General features: G+C 37.4%; 1 protein-coding gene across 1 annotated transcript in view; it reads right to left on the bottom strand.

Moving 5' to 3' along the window:
* The window catches only part of Phlpp2 (PH domain and leucine rich repeat protein phosphatase 2), a 76,973-nt gene that overhangs the window by 4,898 nt on the left and 48,560 nt on the right, over window positions 1-23,515 (bottom strand). The window contains exons 10-18 of the mRNA XM_046434469.1: window positions 18,356-18,416; window positions 14,690-14,785; window positions 13,064-13,219; window positions 9,470-9,670; window positions 6,286-6,448; window positions 5,785-5,915; window positions 5,123-5,233; window positions 3,909-4,103; window positions 1,934-2,165 (exon numbers count right to left, since the gene is read on the bottom strand). Of these exons, the coding sequence (XP_046290425.1) occupies window positions 1,934-2,165; window positions 3,909-4,103; window positions 5,123-5,233; window positions 5,785-5,915; window positions 6,286-6,448; window positions 9,470-9,670; window positions 13,064-13,219; window positions 14,690-14,785; window positions 18,356-18,416 (1,346 nt within the window). The remainder of the gene's footprint in view (window positions 1-1,933; window positions 2,166-3,908; window positions 4,104-5,122; window positions 5,234-5,784; window positions 5,916-6,285; window positions 6,449-9,469; window positions 9,671-13,063; window positions 13,220-14,689; window positions 14,786-18,355; window positions 18,417-23,515) is intronic.

The raw sequence follows: 23,515 nt of genomic DNA, 5'->3' as shown, positions 1-23,515 counted from the left end.
TAAATAAAATAAAATTATTTGTTATTATATGATGTGCCCTAGGATCAGTACAATTTTAAGTGAACTCTAGGAACCACCTTCTTCTTCTTCTTTTTTTTTCTTAGAGAGGAGAGAGAGAGAGAATGAATATTTTTTTTTTAATATTGTGTATTTTTTAGTTTTCGGTGGACACAACATCTTCATTTTTATTTTTTTTATATGGTGCTGAGGATCGAACCCAGCGCCCCGCGCATGCCAGGCGAGCACGTTACTGCTTGAGCCACATCCCCAGCTCAGGAACCACCTTCTTAAAAGATATTTGTTCTAACATGAAGGATATGCTGCGAGGAACATGTTAGACATATAATGAGCAAAACTGTCTTTAATTCTCCCATCCCTAGTACTCTTAGGTCAAAACTCAGATATATCACTAAAAATAATTTCTCATTTAAAGGCAGTTGGTAACTGAAAAGACTTCCAATGGATAAAACTCTAAGTAGCTAAAGTCCTAAATGATCTCTATGGTTATTTGGCCTAAAGGGAAAGTCTGAAATATGTAGCATAATTTACCTACTCTGTAGGGCTGCACCAAGAATGAACAGCAGATTAAATAGGATCCCCTATCATTCTAAACTTAGATGAAAAGGAAATCCCTGGGTGCAGGTTGGGAATTTCATATGCTGGAAATTGATTTTATTGATTTTTCTCCAAAAAAAAAAAAAACTCTGAAATCATCAATAAATTAATTTGACACTTGCAGTCACTCTCTGGCTTTTATTTATCAGAATTTGCCACAAACTAAACTATTTTCATCAACTGGAAAATGAAAATAAAATGGGGGTTATTGTAATATTAAACAAAACTCTGAAGGAACAGTACTTGGCAAATAATAGATAAAAATTATTCATGGTTAAAATAACATAAAAATGCAGTGGTGCACACCTGTAACCCCAGATACTTGGGAGGCTGAAACAGGAGGAGCTAAGGTTAAAGGCGAGCTTTGGCAGCTTAGTGACCCTGTCTAAAACAAAGTGGGGTAGGAAAGATGTAGCTCAGTGGTAGAGTCCACACAAATAACAGCCAACTGATCTTTGAAAAAGGAGCAAAGGCAATACAGTGGAGAAAGAATACTCTTTTTAAAGAATGGTGTCAGCACAGCTGGACATACACATGCCAAAAAAAAAAAAAAAATCTAGACACAGACCTTACACTTTTCACAAAAATTAATTCACAACAGACCAAGACCTAAGTGTAAAAATCAAAACTTTTATAAAATACCTAGAAGGTAACACAGAAGAAAATATGAGTATCTTGAGTTTGCCAACGAGGTTTTAGACCTAACACCAAAAGCATAACAATCCATTAAAAAAAAAAAAATAGATTAAGTAGAGCCAGACATGGGGGTGCACACCTGTAATCCCAGAGAATTAGAAGGGTAGGCAGGAGAATCACAAGTTCGAGGTCAGGCCTCGGCAATTTAGTGAGACCCTAAGCAACTCAAAGAGACCCAGTTTCAAAATAAAAAATATTTTAAAAGTGGGGGACTGGGGATGTAGCTCGATGGTTAAGTGCCCCTGGGTTCAATCCCTGGTACCAAAAAATAAAAATAAAAAAAAAACAAATAGAAGTCTTTTGTCTTGTTTGGAATAGCAAAGTAGATAAGCTGGGAACTAAATAAGACACAACATTCATTTTACTTGTTAGCTATTCATTTAAAAGTCCTAATTGCAAATTAGGACTTTCGTAATTAATTTTGCTTCTTCTTTTTGCTAGTCCTTAACTGCTCAGATTTTCTTCTAGCGCTCTTACTGAAACCATCTGAAATGAACATTTACCTACATTGAATACAATTTACAAGGTATGACAGGAAGAAAATGGACCTTCACTGCCTCCATTCAAAGCACTCTTCACTAGAATTGGGAAGCAAAAGTGACTGGCAGAAAGCGAGATGCACCTCTGTAATGATGGCTTTTTGATCCTTCACCCTTCGTGCCTCCTCCAGGTCCTGTTCCAGGCTGAAAACTTTCGAAAGGGGCACTGGCTTCCCACCTCGGCACAGGACTGCTTGGCACGTGCCAACATTAGCCACAGTCAAGCTAAAACTACTTGTTGGATCAGCAGTGTCAGGGCGGATGTAGCATAGAAGAGCAGAGGAACCCAGCTTCTGGCCAGCCATTCCTAATTTCCTGTTTAAAAAGAAAGAAAAATGAGGACACAGTGGCTAGTTTAAAAGTGGCAGTCTTTCATACCCATCCTTCCCTCATTCTTCTGCCATGGGACTGTGAAGCAGCCTCACCCCTATCCACCTGAAGGCTGACTCTTGCTATGGGTGATACTGCCTTTGACTCTCAGCTGATGGGAAAAACAGAACTTTACAGAGAGAGTGGGGGATGGGCAGTGCAGGTGCATCTTTCTCTATTGCATGTCTGTCTGATCAAAGTCTTCCTATATCAGGGGTTTTCAAACTTCAGCATATCAGAATCATCTGGAGAGTCTGATGATTATTAGAGCATAGGTTGCTGGACCTAGCCCTGGAGCTTCTGATTCACTGGGCAAGGGGCTGGCCTAATAAGTTTCTGAAGATGGTCAGGATACCAGTCCTGGAAAAATACATTGAGAACTGCCTGCCCTTAGGACACAATACTAACACAGAGCAGACACTACCAGAAGAATATAGTTTCAAATTCCAGCTCTGTCATTTATTGGCTACATATCCTCATCAAGTTATTTCTCTAAGAAATTTCTCTGATAAAATATCTACCTGTTTGCTTTGTTTTGATAATTAAAGATATAGGATGAAGCTGGGCACAGGGCACAGGCCTCTAATCTCACCAACTTGGGAGGCTGAGGTAGGAGGATACCAAGTTCAAGGCCAGCCTCAGCAACTTAATGAGACTCTCAGAAACTAAGTGAGACCCTGTCTCAAAATAAAAAATAAAAAGGACTGAGATGTAATTCATTGGTAAAGCATCCCTGGGTTCAATCCCCAGTATTAAAAAAAAAAAAAAAATAGAGGATGAAAAATGCATGGTACCTTGCCTGGTTCTTCGAAGGTACTTCTTAATTGAGTTCCCAAACCCTTAATTTTGTCAAGTATCCAGCTCAGTTCTATAGAAAAGTGGACTCCTTTTCCAACAGGATGCTTTGTGTAAATGACAGTTAAAAACTGGCCCGAGCTCCAGACTGTTCCATTTCAGCCTTGAGTATACAAGTTTACAACCTCTTAGTTGTTCATATCCTTTTATGCAGCCCACCAGATGTGCAAGACACTCCATTACCTACTAAGATTTTCAGTAGTTGGGGGTTTTGCCCTTAAGTGGCTTAGACTTTTTTGTGGGGGACACCAGGGAAATGAACCCAGGGGTACTAAACCACTGAGTCACATCCTCAGCCCTTTTTTTGTTTTGAGACAGAGTCTAAGTTACTTAGGGCCTTGCTAAATATCTGAGACTGGCTTTGAACTTGTCTTGCCTCAGCCTCCCAAACCGCTGGGATTACAGGAATGTGCCACCATATCTGGTTCAGTGGTTTAGACTTGAATGAAAACCTTAGTTGGGTAAATACCCAGTACAAAGTATTCTAAACAAATGAATCTAACCAGTGCATGTTAACCTTTTGTAGGCTTTTGACTCTTTGGAGAACCATAAAATCTTACCATCATTCTCCCTAAAATGTACAAATACATCTATAAAAACATAATCTTCTAAACATAAAGAGCAGTCTTTGGGTTCAACAGAGAAGGCACATGACTCCAAAGGCTCTATGACATGCCAATGTTCCCACAATCCTGCTGATACTGAGATGTATAATCATGGAAGGAGCAGGTCTCTCCTTGATCTGGCACCCATAATTTAGATCTTCACCTTCTGACTCAGATTTATTTTCCAAAGGTAGAGCTGAGTTAGGGATTATTCAACCCACCTGCTTACCTGTGAGATACCAAAAAAGTGTTGGTCATGAAAACTGTGTCATTTGTTGACTGCTGTACCTCTTCCAAAAGCACATCTGCCATTGTACATTGCAGCAGGCGTGGGAGCTCCTCATTTCGGTCCCCATCAAACATGCCATATACAGCTCCAACCCCCTCTGCAAAGTTATCCATAGCTAGGGCAGACACACATAGCCTAGAATAGAAAGATAAGAAATACAATCATCAAAGAAAGCTTCTGGGTAAACAATTATTCCTCAGGGAGCATCCTTTTAAAAACTGGTTATTAGCTGGGCACAGTGATGCATGACTATTATCCAAGCCAACTCAGGAGGCTGAGGCAGGGGGATTGGAAGTTCAAGGCCAGCCCAGGCAACTTAGCGAGGCCCTAAGCAACTTATCGAGACCCTGTCTCAAAATAAAGCGGGGGGGGGGGGGGGATGTGGTAGTATCTCAGTAGTAAATGCACCACTGAATTCAAACCCCAGGACCAAAAGTAAATAAATAATTATTAACTGAAGGTAGAGAAGAATGTGGTAAATCTTAAATTTATACATGAAAAATGTCCCCAGAAGTAAGCAGCATTTGTAAGACCTGATGTCCTAAGGAAAGGTGAAATTCAGTCCCATTCATGGGCAATTTATACAGCTTTGCAAGGCCGTTAAAGGCTGGCAAGGTGAGATATGTTCCTGTAGAAGTGATTAGAGACTGGCTTCATCGATGTTGTCTGTCAATTCCAAAGACCATCAGCATACCTATGGTTGAAGTTGGGTTTAGTATTCCTTGCAGGAAGGAAGAATGCACACCATGGAATCCTGGACTGTATAAAAAGAGAGTGCTGGAAAGAACCTAGTATAGGATGTGGGCTTTGGATGGGTCACTTTTGGGAGAGTCTGAGAAATGGAGGATCATATCACATTGTAGGCTATCAGAAATCGGGGCAATTACAGAGTTGAGTCCCTCAATAAATCTTATCAACAGAGAAGGAAAATTAGCATGAGGAAAGAGCTGTGAGGGGGCTGCTGGGTATTCTGTGGCCTGCACCTTCATTTTGTTTACTTTACTTGAGTCTCAGGGATCTTATCTGATGGTGACATTCTGTGATTTGTTTATTCGCAACAGAACTACTGTGGCCCAGCTGTGAGCATCAGCCTAGTCCTAAGATGGCAGGAGCTGATTTTTTTCTTTCTTAGCCTCTATGGCTGACATACTCACTTATTTCTCTGTCCTGCCATCTCAGCCAGTCCATGGCTCCAGAAGGTTGATGTAACGGTAGAATCTGTGGTTGGCAATGGTTTTTGATCAATTTTCAAGGTTGTGATGTGGCTGTAGAAGGAAAGAAGGTTATACCATATTGTCATTATATTTTTAAAAAACTATCCAAACAATAACATGTTTTTATAAAACAATCTCTTGAAAGACTAAGATGTATTTCCAGACAGGCTAAAAGAAAGTAGTATGATGAACCCGCTGGCTTGGATGCAGAATAAAGGAAAGGGATAGGAGGAAAAACAGAGACAAATATCATTACAATTAATGGGGCATGTAAGTTTCAGCCAACCATCTACTTATTTTAAGTATTGTAATACAATAAAGCTTTGGTGCATGAATTAACATATATTGTCTCTCAGATGTTGTAATGTGACCTGTGCCACCTAAAATATCTGTGCCTTCCATGTAAAAATATTCCACATGGGGCTTAGTTGTACATAAATAGACTGACTATGAAATAGAACATCCATTTATAGCTGAATCAAAATCAAAGAAGAGAACCTAGGGTCTTTCCTAACTGAGAGTCCACAGTCCTAAAGAAGATCCACAGATGATTGGTGGGCCTCTAAACACATGTGGATTTAATTTCAGATTGTTTTCCCCACCTAAACATGTCCAGTGTCTTGTGTTCCAGAACCAGATTTGTGTTTCCAGTTAGGTCAAGGTCTTGTAACGTAGCAGGCAAAGCCTCTGGAATTAGAATTTCTGTCAAGTCGTTGCAACTTAGGTCTACAAACTGAGAAGAAACAGAAATCAAAATAAAATAAATTCTAGTTTAGTTCTTTATTCCCAATACTCAATCTCCTACTATATCTTCTAAGGATAACTTAGTTTATTCCCAGGAATGAATTAAGCATACTTGAATTCCAATCTGAGTATGTTAAAATATTATTTCTTCCTTATAAAAGAACAATCTCATTCACACTCCTTTCTTCTTCCTTCTAAGAAGTCCATCTCTGGACTGGGGACATGGCCCACAGTTGCCTGACAAGTGTGAGGTGGGTTCTAACCCAGCACACACACCCCCACCCTGCTTCAAAAAAAGGCATCTCATTCACACGCTGGCTATTTCCCCCACCAGGACTTCTTCCAGCACATCAAATTACCTGGATCTGAGGCAACTGCAATATTTCTGGGAAAATGCTGATGTTGTTAGAGTGTGCAACAAGGGTGTGCAGCCTTCTGCAGTTGGCTATGGTTGTAGGAATGGTTTTAAGCTTGTTGCCACTTAAGTTCAGTTCCTCCAATTGCTCCAATTTATTTAGTTTACTGAAAAAGAAATATCAAAATACCACATTACACCAAAACAACAACAGCTGCCAAGTAAGTGCTATTTTACAGACCCTGAGCATGGAAGGCCAGCTTGGTGTACTTAAGAGGACTGGACCTCAGAGGACTAGTGATAGGAAACAACTGGACACCAGTCAGGCATAGGCTGTCCAGCATAACTGGCCCTGCTATCTTTGTACCTGATCTCCCACTCAAGTGTGTTTCGAGGGCTGACAGTGCCCTTGATTTTCTGAAAGCTGTTGAACACACACATCTTTCTGTTATTTAACTTGCAAGGAGATGAAAAAGCATGGGTCTATTGTTGAGAGATTAATTCTAGTCCACTAATTAGCTATATTAGTAGATAACAAGTATAGTAATATCAAACAGACCTCAACAGCCTCAGCTATAAAATGAAGAAATTGTACTAAATCGTCACCAAGATTCCTTTCAGGTTTAAATTTCTAGTTACCTATTCAAAACCTAATTTATCTCCACTAAATATTTATCAGGTTCTTGTTTGTACACACAGCACTATGCTTGGGACTCAAAGTGCTCCTAAAATCAACACCCTTATCCAGAATACAAACTGCTCTAATTTATTGGTTTAAAAAATTATAAAAATAAACTGCTATAATATGGAGAAAAAGTTCAGAAAATAATTAGCAATAAACTAGCAACCTGAAAGAATAATTATTATAATTTTGTTGAATTTCCTACCAAATTTCTCAAATGAGTATTTGTTTTCCATTAATTTCATGTCCTATCTTTCACAAATATTCTATTGCTAAAAAGTCTACAAATATTTTTAACTAAAAAATTTTCTTTAGTACAATAATGCATAATCACTAAAATAAATGAGAAAATGGAAAATAGAAAAAAAAACCCTCTTAATTCTGCTACCAGAGATAATCCCTGATGACATTTTGGTAGATAGTATTCTTGTCTTTAAAGCATAAAACTGTATTTTTCAAATTTTAAAAATGATGTAATATTAAAGATGAATTGTTTTATAACTTTTGTGTGTGGTTAGTACTAGGGATTAATCTTAGGAGTGGTTTACCACTGAGTTACAACCCCAGCCCTCTTTATTTTTTTAGTTTGAATCAGAGTCTTGCTAAATTGCCTAAACTAGCCTTAAACTTGTAATCCCGCAGGCTGAGTAGTTGGGATTACAAGTGTGCACCACCATGCCTGAATTATTAATTTTTTTTATTTAATATGTTTTAAACATTCCCATGTCCGATTTTCATGCTTTGCCCTTATGCTACTTCCTACCTTGATTTTTCTAACTTGTAAATAGAATTGCAGTATTCATATCTTAATCAGCTTCTTTCCAAGTACCCACAACTATGATAGATTCTGAAAATTGTCCAAAAGAAAGAAGACTTGAATTGTGCCTGAGTTTTAATATTGTTCAGGAAATGCCCTGATAGAGGATTGCTACTCAGTATAAAATTAGCATGTTCTTAAATACATGGCTCCTAAATTCCATTTAGTTTTATAATTGGATCACTCTAATTTTGTGTCATCTCTTCCTATTTCTCATCTTTACTACTTTTTATTTTCATTTTCTTTCACGTTTTCAGTTTTATATTAGCCTGCTTTTGATCCCTCCAACAAGAGTGTCATCAAATTGGGTGAGAGTCATTAGTTTCAGAACAGAAAATCTGGTATTATTCATCAGTTTCCCAAATGAATATATTCTGTCAGTGGTCTATCAATGAGGCTACTTAAATTAATGTGGTAAGATTTTAAGAGATCTACTACATCCTAAAATTAAGATTCTACATTCAATTTAAATGTCACTGTTTGAACTATTTCAAGAAAATAACCGAGTTCACACTGTTTGTCTTCTTTTTTTGGGGGGGGCGGGGGGTGGTGGTCCCAGGGATTGAATTCAGGGGCACTCGACCACTAAGCCACATCCCCAGCCCCATTTTGTATTTTATTTAGAGACAGGATCTCACTGAGTTGCTTAGTGCCTTGTTTTTGCTGAGGCTGGCTTTGAACTTGCAATCCTCCTGCCTCGGCCTCCCAGCCACTGGGTTAGCCTCCCGAGCTGCTGGGCTGTTTGTTATCTTAAACTCTATTCTCATTTCATGAATGTTCAAGAACCTTTAATATTTTAATAATTAAACTCATTTTTTCTGAATTTATCACATTTCCAAGAAAATCTGCAAAATCAGAATCATGCAAATTATATTAAACATTGTATAATTTTATGACATTTAATTCAAATTGTATCATGTCATTTCCCCCATGTTCTTACTTATAAAAGCATAACTTTTAATTACTAATTTCATGGTATAGATGGATTTTTCTGGTGTAAAATTGTTTTTTAATCAAGTGTATTTTGAAAGATATTTCTCTACCAACACTGTCTAAAACTTTGTGAGCCTTAACCATCTCTCTTGTCTTCTTACAGAGTAGCCTGGCTAGCTTCTGTTCATCTCTTCCTCCAGGCCTCACCCACCCCAAGTTCTGTGTAGCAGAGCTGGCAATCTGTGCCCATCTTTAACACTTGCATTTGTCATACTGCATAGCAACTGCCCAGATACTTGTGTATTTCCTCAATATGGCTCTAGGTTCCTTGAGAACCAACTAGTTCCTAGTATCTGGCATACAGTAGGCATCTTATATATACATATATATGCATATAGTAAACAGAAAACAATATTTGTAATACAGTGCTAAAAAGAGAAAAGAAAAAATTATCTTCAGAATTTCTTTATTTCATAAGGTTGTACTTTCCAAGGTTGAACATTCTCAGACAATTATTAAATGATTAGAACTAAAAATTAAACACATTTTAACCATAATTTCTCTTGGTACTGGTATTTAATAACTGGGTACAAACTATTAAGATGAGATTTTTTTCCTTTGGGACTAGTGAAATCACAGTATCAGTAAGCCAGTCAACTTATAAAGGAAGTGTCACAGTTAGAAACCTATGATTTAGTCTGACAAATGCAGAATTATTGTTATGATCCCAAAGCATAACATTTTACATTCATTCACCTTGCGGGAAAGGTCTGTAGCTGGTTGTTTGCGAGGTGCAAGATTCTCAGGTGTGGATGCCCCACAAGGACAGGTATGCACTGATCTGTGAGGAGGTTGCTGGTCAGGTAAAGCAGCTGCAGCACACTCAGACTCTCCTCCCCAGCACAGGCAGAAGGTAAAGACTCCAGACTGTTTGCAGATGCATTCAAGTATCTGAGACTGACAGAACACACAAAGTTCATCATTTCCTTTGTGTTTGTTGCCACCTTCTATAGAAACCACCATGCTCCCTCAGTAAGGAATGCTGCCATTCCAAGCTCCCAAACTCACAAAACAACAACATCAACAACAACAAAATACCACTTTCTCCAGGTATTTTTCTCTAATTGAATCTATCCAAACCAAAGTTCCTTTTACTCAACTATGCAAGCCAACGACAGGAGAAATAATATGGTGTGACTATTTTCCCAGGTTTCTGCAGTAACCTAACTCTAACCTAGCCTCATTTATTACCATCTGTATGTCTACTGAAAGGACATTATTATTGCATTCTGTGTTCACAGATATCTAAATTATGAAGACACGCTTCAGAAAAAAATTGTCTGGTTTTAACAACATCATTATTTATTTAACCAATCCCATAATAATCCCCTAATAATGGATATATAGGCTGTTTGCATTTCTATTATAGACACTGTAATGAACACCTTTGGGTCCTTACCTAGTTATTTCTTTAGGATACATTTCTAGTAACAGAATTTATGGAATCAAAGGATATATATTTTAAAGATTTTTAAACATATTGTTAAACTGAGCTCCAGAAAGACTATACCAAATTGCACTCCCTTAAGATGAATGCAAGACTGCCAGTGCACTCGCACTTTTGCCAACACTGAAAGTATCATAATTCAGTTTAATCTGTGCCAATCTCATAGGTAAAACATGATATGACTTAAGAATTTCCCAGTATGGTGTTTACTATGCATAGAGTATTCTTGATAAAAGGAAGCCAATATTCCTAAATTTGTATGTTCTTAAATCTTCTTCATGTTGTATGATCCACATCCCTAATTAGCTTTTAAATTACTGAGGGTAGTTAGTATGTGTCTGCCATGTCTTTATCCTAAAATTGTTCTGTGCAGTCAGTATAAAATAAATTGACAGCTTCACATAGCTAAGTGACTTCCTTACTACAGATTCTAAGATTGTAAACTATTTTTTTTTTTTTTGTACCAGGGATTGAACTCAGAGGCACTCAACCACTGAGCCACATCCACAACCCTATTCTGTATTTTATTTAGAGATAAGGTCTCACTGAGTTGCTTAGCACCTTGCTTTTGCTGAGGCTGGCTTTGAACTCACAATCGTCCTGCCTCAGCCTCCCCAGCTGCTGGGGTTACAGGTGTGCAACACCACACCCAGCAGACTGTAAACTAATTTTATTAATACTGCATAACTAAATGTAGTGTCACATATTGCTAATAAATACTTGTTAACTAACCACTGCATCAAGTCTCCACACAAATTTTTCCAAAGCAAAATTTCCTTCAAAATATTAGAATTTCCAAAGATTTTATTCTGAGGAATAACCAACCAAGGATATTATACATAAAGAGATATATGTTACTAAACAACAACAAAAAAAACTTGTAGGATAAATGTTTTGTTGTTTTTATTTTGTGGTATAGGCAAAGGGCTAGGCAAGTAATTTTTCTAGCTACATCCCAATCCTTTTTATTTTTTCAGACAGGTCTAAATTGCTCAGGCTAACTTCAAACTTTCTGCTTCAGCCTCCCAAGTAACTAAGAATACAGATGTATACCACCATACCCTATCTAAATGCTTTCTGTATGTTTCATGTAACCCTGTGTTAAATTACTACTGCTCATCTGTTTTCTTCATATCTCTAAATTAATGACAGTACTGTGTTCTCCATATTTTGGAAAAAAACAGTTTTAGCTGTGGAGCTAACCTAGGTGCCCTTCAACAAATGATGAATGGATTAAAAAAATGTGATATATCAAATGGTGTGACTCTATTTTGTGTACAACCAGAGTCATGAAAAATTGTGCTCCATATGTGTAATATGAATTGAAATGCATTCTGCTGTCATATATAACAAATTAAAATAAATTTAAAAAGAAAAATATTTTTAAAAAGAGAAATGTGATGTGTGTGTGTGTGAGTGTGTATAAAATGGACTATTACTCAGCCATAAAGAAGAATGACTTTAGGACTTTTGCTGGTAAATGGATGGATCTAGAGACTATCATGCTAAATAAAATAAGCCAATCCCAAAACACCAAAGGCTAACTGCTCTCTCTGATATGTGGATTCCAACACACAGAGGGAAGGAAGAATACAAAGTCAGTGGATTAGGCAAAAAGGTAGGAAGGGAAGGGAGTAGGGATGGGTACAGGATAGATAGGAGAATGAATTGGACATAACTTTCCTATGTTTTGTATATGAATACACCACCAGTGAAACTCCACATTGTGTACAACCACAAGAATGGGACCCTAATTAGAATAAGTTATACTCCATGCATGTATAATATGTCAAAATATACTCAACTGTTGTGTATATCTAAAAAGAGCAAATAAAAATAAATAAAAAGTTTTCTTGGACTGGGGATGTAGTTCAATGGTAGAACACTTGTCTAGCATGAGTGAGACCCTGGGTTTGAATTCCAGAACCATAAAAAAAGACAATAACAGTGACTAAAAAAAAAAAAAAGTTAACATACACATTAGGTAAACCTGATTAAAGATCTTAAAATACAAATAATCTATTTGTTAATTTACAAAGAGATGGGAAACAATACCTTTTGGAAGGGTATTACCTTTAAATGCATAGTTTTCAAAGTAGGTAGCCAAAAAAGTTGTGCAAATATGGATGCAATTCGAAGATGGTTTGGCAAAGCTAGAATTAAGTTGATTTTAGCCATATGTCCTTTCCTGCACAATGCAAAAGCTGAAAATTGCTCAGACAAGCTATATCTAAATGTTGCAATTTCTCTTTAAATGTCATAACTGTATTCATTTTCTGCAATGAAAGTGTGAACTTTCCCAACCAATCTGAAACTGTTTACAACACAAAAACTTAAGTGTTTGATGGTTATGACTTTGAGTTAAAGATTACTACCACATGAAACACTGCCATATTTTCTTTCATTAAAAACTGCAATCAAGGGGCTGGGGTTGTGGCTTAGAGGTAGAGCACTCACCTAGCATGTGTGAGGCCCTGGGTTCGATACTCAGCACCCCATAAAAATAAATAAACAAAATAAAGGTACTGTGTCCAACTACATCTAAAAAATAAATATTAAAAACAAAAAAAAACCCCTGCAACCAAGGGCTGGGGCTGTAGCTCAATGGTAGAGCGCCGCACATGTGAGGCACTGAGTCCGATCCTCAGCACTACATAAAAATAAATAAAGATATTGTGTTCATCTGCAACTAAAAAAAATTTTAAAAAAAACTGCAACCAAATCTCCACCCACAGTTATTTATCAGATAAATACAGTTCCAAAAATCACTCCAATGACAAATCAATGCAATGCGTTCAGTCAATGATTCTGTTCTTTTAAAACATAAATCCTCTGGTACTCACTTTAAGGCCTTGGAGAAGAGGGTGTCCGGCAACTTGGTGAGAACATTATGCTGGATATCCAGCACCTCCAGAGGGATGTGCTCCACTAGCACCGGAAGGCTGTGGACATGATTGTGTCCCACCATCAGTTTCCTAAGACTCAAGCTACTCAGAATTCTAAGGGGGACGGTACAAAGAAACAAATAAGAACTTACTTATATCTTTCTTTCTAAGTATGTCCTGGGCTATTTAATAAAGTCAAACAATCATTAGAAACACACTGCTTCTAGATTGTACAATCACCAACAAGTGCCTGAGCATTATCCACCATGTAGAATAGAAGGAAGTCACTAAAAGTCATTCTGAGAAAGAGTGAATTCAGAAAGATAAGCAACAGAGAGGAGATCTAAACTAAAACATTTTCTAGAATAAATACATTTAGATTCTAAGTCTAGATAGCATTTATTAATATTTTAAAATTCAATATATTTACTAATATTAATAACAATTTAATAAATTCATAATAAAAATATCATTACCATAAAAACTATTAAGTGCTTAAAATGTGCTAGGCCATTTAATAATGAAATTCATAAAGATTAAGTGACTTTGCTTTGCCAAAGATCTCACATTTAATATTAAACAATAAAGTCTGGATTTGAACTATAGTCTGATTCTAGAAGTTGTTTTCAGACCTACCATGCTACAAAGGCTCTAGTTTAACTTAAGATCCTGCAAGTACACATTTTACATCTTGATGCTTCTGAACACATAAAAATACTCCTCCCAACATTCTGCCAAGCACCACTCTTTCCCTTCCACTTAGAGAAATCCCACCACCTGGTAAAGGTCAACTTGAATACCACATTCATGAAGCATTCTCTAATTCTTCTGAATTTTAAAACAATTTATACTGATTCATGATTATCGGAGCAGATACTTGCAGGGCACAGTGGTGCACACCTGTAATTTCAGTGCTGGGGAGGCTGAGATAGGAGAATTGCGAGTTCAAAACCAGCCTCAGCAAAAGCAAGGTGCTAAGCATCTCAGTGAGACCCTGTCAGTGGCTGAGTGCCCCTGAGTTCAATCCATAGCACCCAAAAAAAGAAGGGAAAAAAAAAAAAAAAGAGCAGACACTCTGCAGTAAGTGACTACATTCAAATGTCAGCTCTCATTGCTTCCTGGTTATATGTTAGATGAGTTACCTAACTGCTCCTTAGTCTCCTCATTTAAAAGATGAGGATGACAGTACCTATAATAAGGTTTATGACTAGGTAAGATCATAAAAGTGAAGTTCTTAGAACACTATTCAGTTCATAATAACTCTTCCTATAAAATTAACTATTATTACCATCATATCACCAACACATACCAGCAAATCTTTGAACATTTGATCACAGTTATCAGTATGCATGTCACACAATCCTTTAAGTTTCTTATCATTTGTATTAGGCATCACTATATCCCTCTTTGCACATCACATCACCTCATAGTCAACTGAACTAATGAAAGTAACCCAAATCTAGGGAAATAGTTAAATACACACACACACACACACACACACATTCTCTACCCCTCTCTCTCTCCATAAATATATATATATATATATATATATATATATATATATATACACTTATGCATACATACCGCATAGGAACTTCTGTGAGAAGATTATAGCTCACATCTAGTATTTCCAGCTTCTTTGCTTCACAAGCCCAGTCTGGAACACACTCTAACAGGTTTCTGCATTAAAATAAATAAGTAAATAAATAAATAAATAAATAAATAGATAAATAGATGGTATCATTTAAGATGACAAGTTGTTATGGTTTGGATCCTCAATGTGCTGAAGATTGATTACCACCCAGCAGCATCACTGGGAGGTGCTGGAATCCTTAGGAGGTGGGGCCTAGTGGAAGGAAGTTAGGTCATTGGGGCGTGTGCCCTTGAAGGAGATAATGAGACCCTGGCCCCTTCCTCCCTCTCTCTTTGCTTCCTGGCTCCTATAAGTTGAGCAACTTCTTCCACCATGCACTGCTGTTGTTATGTTCTGCCACACAGGGCCAAGCAACCATGGACTGAAACCGTGAGCAAAGATAAACCTTTCCTCCTTTTTTATCTCAGGTATTTTGTCACAACTATAGAAATCTGACAAATGGAACTCTTCTCATGGACTAAAATGTATCTGTTAACCAGCCTACAAGCCCTTTAGGGAAGGGACACTATCTCTAGGACATCCCCTGGTAAACTATCTGGAATACAGTAAGTAATCTGGAGAATGATGTTAAATTGGATGAGTGGGGAGAGACAAGTATCTGAATATACCGAGTAATACTGGATCAACCCTGTTACATGTTTAAAGAAGGTAACGTAGCTTTTAACAGTAGGAAATCACACATGTAGTGGGATGGGATGAGGGAGAGATGCAGAAAGATTTAGTGGAAATGGAATTTTAAAACCTTTGCAGATGAGTAGGAATTCCACTGGTAATGAGGGGGGAAAAAAGAAGCAAATTCCCAGGAAAATTAACACACTGAATAATGTGGAGGCAGGGACAAGAAGTAACTAGTGGGAGAAGAGTTTCAACTCAAATATTTAGTAGTTTTGTTTTCAGATGCAACCTAGTATCTCTAGGCCTCAAGGTCTCTATCAATTGACAGGTTGATGCACTAAGGCAGAATGATGCAAGTGCTACATAAGAGAAACACAGATACTGCTAGACAACTTAGTGAAGGCAACACTTTGCCTGAAATAGACCATGGCAAGCTCTCTAGGAAATAAGGTTAGTATTTGAGGAATGTTTTATCATGACCTTATATGAGGAGCACATTCCAAGCAAGGGTGCTAACATAAGCCAGAGCACAGAGAGAAGGAAAGAAATGATGTGACACATAAAAGAATAACAAGCAGTCTGGTGACGTTGGAACAGTAAGTGGTGGGAGACAAAACAGGAAAATGAGGCTGCAACCAGAATCAAACCATGTCGGGATGGATGCGACTTGATCCTGCAAGTACAGGATCACTGAAGGATACATCAAGAAGTGAACAGACAACATAAGCTTTGCACTTCAACTTGGTCACCATGGAGTCTGGCTGACATGGTTCTACTGGTAAAAGGAAAACTAATGAGAATTCCAGACAACAAACAATACAAGCCTAATATACAGTTAGAGGGCACCAAAGGTGAGGAGAAGGAATTATAGAAATATTTGAGAGGTAAAAATTAAAATGACTGAAAATGAATTAGATGTGAGGAGAAAAGCAGAAGGAAGAATTAAAAATTATTTTCACCTTCTGCCCAAATGATCAGGGAAGAAGATAATGCCAAAATCTGAAAAATACACAAGACCAAACAAGATAAGGCAGGTAAAGGGGGTGGACAATGAGTTTAATTTTGCAAATATCTGATGCGCTTGGGAAGGTACACATTAAAATATCTAGCACAAAATTGGACACAAGGGTCTGAGCCTGAGAAAAGAGAACCTGGGCTGGAAATCTAAGTGATAATGACACTTGAGTATAGCTGAAATTACTGAAGTAAATGAGATAATTTTCAATGACAGGTGCAGAGGGCCAAAGATAGAACAGTGGGAATGAATAACCTTTAAAGGGTTAGCTGAGGAAGAGGAATATGCAAAATAGAGAACCAGCAGATAATGTGACATGAAAAAACACAGATTGTATTAACTAGCTAAAGAAACAGTATGTTTGAAGAAAAGACAGCAAGGGTCAACACAGAAAATTTCCACAAAAGAAAGTCTAACATGAGCTACTGATGGGATAGGATACAGACAATGAGGAAACTGAGCCAACAAATGCAAATAACTCTTGAGAAATTTGCATAAGAAGGGGATGAGAGTAAATATAAAGTAGTTAGATGGGCTGTAAGGTAAATTAACTTTTGTTTATTAAGAGATATAAATGTGTATAAAGACTGAGAAAAAGGAAGACACTGAACACACATGAGATAGGAGGAGGACAGCAACTAATAGAGCAAGTACACAGCAACGGGAGCAGATAGGGTCAGAGGCCTATTATAGACAGCTGGACTGGCCTTGAACAGAGGAAAGAAACTAAGAATGGATGAGTCTTCTGGAGCGTGTAATCCTCCTGCCTCAGCCTCCTGAGTAGGTGGAATTACAGGTGTGTACTACCATACCCAGCTCACATGGGATTTTGTTAGGAAGAAATAAATGGAATCTAAAATAATAGCTTGTTAATAATAATAATAATAAAGTAACAACAAAAAGAAACTTGGTCTGATACTATGTATTTTTATCTCATGTAATCTTTGCAACAGCTCTGACCATACAAGGACCATGCCCACTTCCCTTCAACCTGCTTGAAGCCTTCTTAAAACATCTTCAAGCATCACAGCACTTATAATGCTGCCCTGTTTCTGCTTGTCTGTTGATCTCTCTACTAGACTGTGAACTCAACAGAGTTCTGAATTCCTAACACAGTGTTAAAAATGAATGAATAAAAGAATACAGTGAACCTCATTTACGTTTACTGCTGACAACCAGCATGAGTAGGGAAGTCCTGACTAGTCCTCGCCAAAGTCATCTCCAAAAATCAGGCCAAGATGGGTAACAAGAATAGCAAAAAACTAAAAATAGAATTTTAAAAGTTTTTCAAATCACTATCTAAATATCAAGAATTACAGTCAAAAAGAAGAATAAAATTGTGTCATTTGCAGGAAAATGGATGGAACTTGAGAACATTATGTTAAGATAAATAAGCCAAGGGTTGTCTGTTTTATCTCAGAAAGATGTGGATGGGAGTGGGGGAGTCTCATGAAAATCAAAGGGATGTCACCAGAGTGGAGTTCAGAGAGTCAACAGATCAGGGGCGGGAGATAGGAAAGGGGAAATACTAGGGAATGATATTGGTCACATTATATTGGGTGCATATGCAATGGAATACATACTAACAAATCCTACCATTATGCACAACTATAATGCACCAACAAAAAAATGGGAAAAAAATCAAGAATTACCTGATTCTAGTTGACAAAAAGAAAATCACTACCATGAAGATGATGGACTACCTTTGTTCTATCTCTTCCTACACCCACAGTCTTTAAGGAGGAATAGTTAACAGGCACCTTTCCATTCCAAGAGGATCTTCCCTTTAACTGTTTACACTATAGTCATTAGATTTATTCCTCTAACTCATCCTTTTGCCTTTCTCCAGGTTATCCACACATCTCAATATATTTAGATTTCTTGTACCTCAAAATTGTTAGAGAATCCACACATCTCTCTTAATTCGTAAGGCTCAAACATGCTCCCACCTTCACAAGACACTCACCGGGAGAGCTCCAAAGAAGTGAGGAGACTGGGCACCGGGTAGACATTTACTGCAGTCAGTCCTATCAAAAATCAAACAGATATTAATGAAGGTCTCTGAAAAAGAAAGCAACTTGTAGTAAACACAGGAAAACAAGCTTAGTGAAATCACTGAAACAAACTGATGTCTTCTGAGACGACTAAAGAAAAAATTACCAGGAAGCTCATTTTGACTAACTGCTTGATCCCAATTTGTTTTGAAAAACAAATCTTTAACTAATTGAAGGACTATGTGTAAAGCACTGGATTTACAATGGATCTGGCAGTTATTAAATGTTAACTACTTAGTGTTTTAACTTGAAAAAATTAATAACTGAATTTTTGCTGGCAATATCTAAACTTTAATAATTAATGTATAACATAAATACAGAATAATCTTAAGTGTCACAAGCCATCCGTGGGTTGGATGTGGATTTTCACGTATGGAAGCCTTGTGGATAGGGACATCTGGTGTCTGGGAATGGCCAGTGGACATTTCTTCTGATCAACTGCCCGGACACAATGTGAATCTCTTTCCTGCTCTGCCATGGCCCACACAAGCACCTGAGATGGGTGTGACCTACACCAAGATGTCAATCAACCTACTGACTGAAAGACATCATGAAGCAAGACTCCGCCCTTGAAACCTTATCCCTGCCTTTGATATAGCCCCTTAAATAAACCACCGGAGTCCTTTTCCCTTTGTCTAGTTCCAGAACCCATGTGGACTAGATTTATCAGGGGCTTTGCATTCTGTAAATATATTTCTGAGTATTTTTATTTTGTGACTTACTAATTATCTAAGATTGTAAGTTTTAGGGTATCTTGGACTATTCTGGGAAGGAAAAAGGACTCCTTAATGAGATGCTGGCCATCCCCTCCCTCGAAACTTAAAGTGTATAAATCACTGAATTTTCACAAGCTGAATCAATACCCAGATCAAGAAAAGATGTTATCAGCTCCCAGAAAGATCCGCTCACCTCCTTTTCCACTCACTGATCATCAAGGGCAACATTAATTATCCTGACTCTGAATACCACAGAAGGCCTAGTTATATAAGCAAATGCATACAGTATGTCTAAGTTTCTGGTCTGGTTTTGTTCACTCCACGTTACACTTGTGAGATTTGTTCATACTGAAGCATATGGTTATAATTCATTCATTCTCTGCCTGAATGAAGTTTTTGTGTGTGAATGAATATACTACAACTTACTTACTCACTTAAGATATGATGGGCATTTAAATCTTTTCCAGAGTAACGATGAACAGTGGTTCTATGAATATTTTTGTCCATATCTTTATGAACTAATATCAGCACTTATTTGAGTATGAACCTAGGAAAGGAACTCCTAGGTACACTGTACATGTTCGAGTTTTTTTGTTTTGTTTTGGTACTGGAGATTCAACCCAGGGGCACTCAACCACTAAGCCATATCCCCAGCCCTTATTTATTTATTTTTGTATTTTATTTAGAGACAGGGTCTAACTGAGTTGGTTAGTGCCTCGCTAGTTGCTGAGGCTGGCTTTGAGTTGCATCCTCCTGCCCTAGCCTCCTAAGCCACTGGGATTATAAGCATGAGCCACTGTGCCAGGCACATGGTCAGAAACTACTGAATAGTTTTCTGAAGTGGCTCTACTAATTCCCATTCTCAACAGCTGCCACACTATTTTCAGGATCTCATTCTAAGCATTCTGGTAGGTATATAGTGTCATTACCTAGGAGTTTTCAATTTGCATATCCCTAATACTTAGTAAAGCTGAGTGCCTTTTATAAAAAAGTTAACTGATCATCTGGCTAACTTTTTTTGTAAAGCTAGGTTCTTTATTTTATAATTATTTTGTAATTGTTTATGTGAATTCTTCCATGTTGTAGAATTTAAGGATTCTTTAATCAGAGGGCTAACCTTGAATAAGCCCCATTTAGAATACTGCTATGACAGAATTTCCAGAACTAAGAACTGCTTTACATCAATGTCTTTTGCAGTAGGGCCAGGCATTTGGACTTTCTAGACACATTATAGGCACAGATGGACCTGATAAGGAATCTCTCCATGGCAAGGACCTACTACCATTTCACGGTATTGATATAAAGCACCAGTCAACACTCATCAATTTTGACCCTATTCTGAAAACTAACCTGAAACCACAATTTAGAGCTTCTATAACATGATAAAAGGCAAGGAAAACAGAAATGCTTAACTTTCTATTATCCTATATCTGTACTGACAGATACAGAAAAGCAAAGAAAATAAAATAATGAACATACTCTCACCCATTATCCAAATTTCAACAAATCTACCCTCTGCCTTAATATGCTTCACTCTTTAAGAATTAAAATACTACACATATCAAAAGGTAAATATACTCCTGAATATAATTTTTAGCATTTCCATGGAATCTTTCATGCTGCTATATCATAGGTGAAAGGAATATTTCTGTGTTTTAAATTTCGATAATTATAATAGTCCCATATAATTATGCACTTTTTTTGTTCAAAAATGTTTCTGAGAGCTAGGCATGGTGGCACACACCTGTAATCCCAGAGATGGGAGGTTGAGGTAGAAGGATCACAAGTTTGAGGCCAGCTTCTGCAACTCAGTGAGACCCTCAGCAACTTAGCAAGACCTCATCTCAAAATAAAAAATAAAAAGGACTGGGGATATAACTCAGTGGTAAAGCACCCCTGGGTTCAATTCCCAGCAATAAAAAAATATATAAATAAATAAATAAATAAAAAATTTCTGATATTTATTCATACACAAAGACAGTATATTCATTTCCATTGCTGAGCAATATTCTATTGCATAAACACATCACTACTGATTTGCTCATTTTCCATTAGTAGTCCTATTTTGTTCCTATTCTTTCACTATAACACAAACAACACTGTGGTGAACTTTTTGTACACATCTCCTTGTGCATAGATAAGCATATCTGGGATATATTCCAAGAAGGTGACTACTAGGAATGGCTTATGTGGACCTTGGACTTCTCTCACATGGTCATACTTTCCTCCAAGATTTTAGAGTTGACCCTCACTGGCCGCACCTAAAGGCTTTTGAAGATGATTCTGCCCATCTTGGGTTATACTCAGCATTATCCTTTTTTTTTCCTTTGATGAGTATAAAATCGTATAAATTTGCATTTTTATAAATATATGAAAAATGCTCATCATCTCTAGCAATCAGAGAAATGCAAATCTACTCTAAAATATCGTCTTATTTCAGTCAGAATGGCAGCTATTATGAAGACAAACAACAATAAGTGTTGGCAAGGATGTGGGGAAAAAGCACACTCATACATTGCTGGTGGGACTGCAAATTGGTGCAGCCAATATGGAAAGCACTATGGAGATTCCTTGGAAATCTGGGAATGGAACCACCATTTGACCCAGCTATTCCTCTCCTCGGTCCATACCCAAAGGACTTAAAAACAGCATACTACAGGGACATAGCCACATCAATGTTTATAGCAGCACAATTCACAATAGCTAAACTGTGGAGCCAACCTAGATGCCCTTCAGTGGATGAATGTATTTAAAAAAAATGTGGCACATATACACAAGGGAATTTTACTCAGCAATAAAAGAGAATAAAATCATGACACTTGCAGGTAAATACAAAGCGTTGAGAAGATAATGCTAAGTGAAGTTAGCCAATCCCCAAAAAACAAATGCCAAATGTTTTCTCTGATATAAGGAGGCTGACTCACAATGGGGTAGGGAGAGGGAACATGGGACGAATAGATGAACTCTATATAGGGAAGAGGGGAGGGAGGAAGGGAAAGGAAGGAGGCAGAGGATTAGCAAGGATGGTGGAATGTGATGGACATCATTATCCAAAGTAGATGTATGAAGACACAAATTGGGTGTCAACCTACTTTATATACAGAGATATGAAAAATTGTGGTATATATGTGTAGTAAGAATTGTAATGCAAAAAGAAGTACATGTATAAAGACATGAATTGGCATGAACATACTTTATATAAAGATATGAAAAATTGTGCTCTATATGTGTAATAAGAATTGTAATACATCCCACTGTGTATGATTCACTCTTTAAGAATTAAAATACTACACATATCAAAAGGTAAATATCCTCCTGAATATAATTTAAAAAATAATATAAATTAAAAAACAGAAAAATAAATTTGCATTTTTCTGACATTTAGTGAAATTAAACTTTTTTCCCTTCCTTCTTTAAACATAGAAAAAGTAATTATAACTTGTACAATAAGAATTCTCCATAAGAATAGCATCAACAGATAGGAAGCCCTTTACAAATATTCTTAGAACAATTCCCTATTATAACAAGGGGCTTCTCACTCTCAAACTGAGGTAGCACAAGCTTCCAGACCAGGAATTGGCAATTTTTTTTCTGTAAAAGTCTAATAGTAAATAATTCAGGTTTTGTAGACTGTAGCAGTCTCTCCCACTACTACTCAATTCTGCTACTGTAATATGAAAGCAGTAATGCATAAACAATATGTAAATCTATCAGTATGGCTATGTTCCAATAAAACTTTATGAATATAGACACTTAAATTTCATATATAATTTTCCCATCATTAAGTATAGTTCTGATTTTTAAAAATCCAATCATTAAACCATTCTCTCTCTCTCTCTCTCTTTTTTTTTTTTTTGGCAAGGGAGTAACCAGAGATTGAACCCAGGGGTATTCAATCACTGAGCCACAACCCCAGTCCTTTTCTATATTTTATTTTGACACAGGATTCCGCTGAGTTGCTTAAGGCCTTGCTAAGTTGCTGAGGCTGGCTTTGAATTCAAGATCTCCCAAGCCACTGGGCAAACCATTGTTTATGAACTATACAAAAAGAGATTGAGGTTGAGCGCAGTGGCACACACCTGTAATCCCAGCAGCTCAGGAGGCTGAGGCAGGAGGATCACAAGTTCAAAGCCAGCTTCAGCAAAAGCAAAATGCTAAGCAACTCAGTGAGATCCTGTCTCTAAATAAAATACAAAATGGGGCTGGGGATGTGGCTCAGTAGTTGAGTGTCCCTGAGTTCAATCCCCAGGACCCCCCAAACCCCGAGAGAGAGAGAGAGAGAGAGAGAGAGAGAGAGAGAGAGAGAGAGAGAGAGAGAGCGCCAAAGTTAGCCCCTGGGCAATAGTTTGCCAACTT

This window comes from Marmota monax, unplaced genomic scaffold (genome assembly GCF_021218885.2).
Source record: "Marmota monax isolate L192 unplaced genomic scaffold, Marmota_monax_Labrador192_F-V1.1 WCK01_AAM20220418_F8-fsc00024, whole genome shotgun sequence".
NCBI classification, from domain to species: domain Eukaryota; kingdom Metazoa; phylum Chordata; class Mammalia; order Rodentia; family Sciuridae; genus Marmota; species Marmota monax.
Note: the sequence above shows the minus strand (reverse complement) of the source record. Positions and strands in the feature narration are given on the sequence as shown.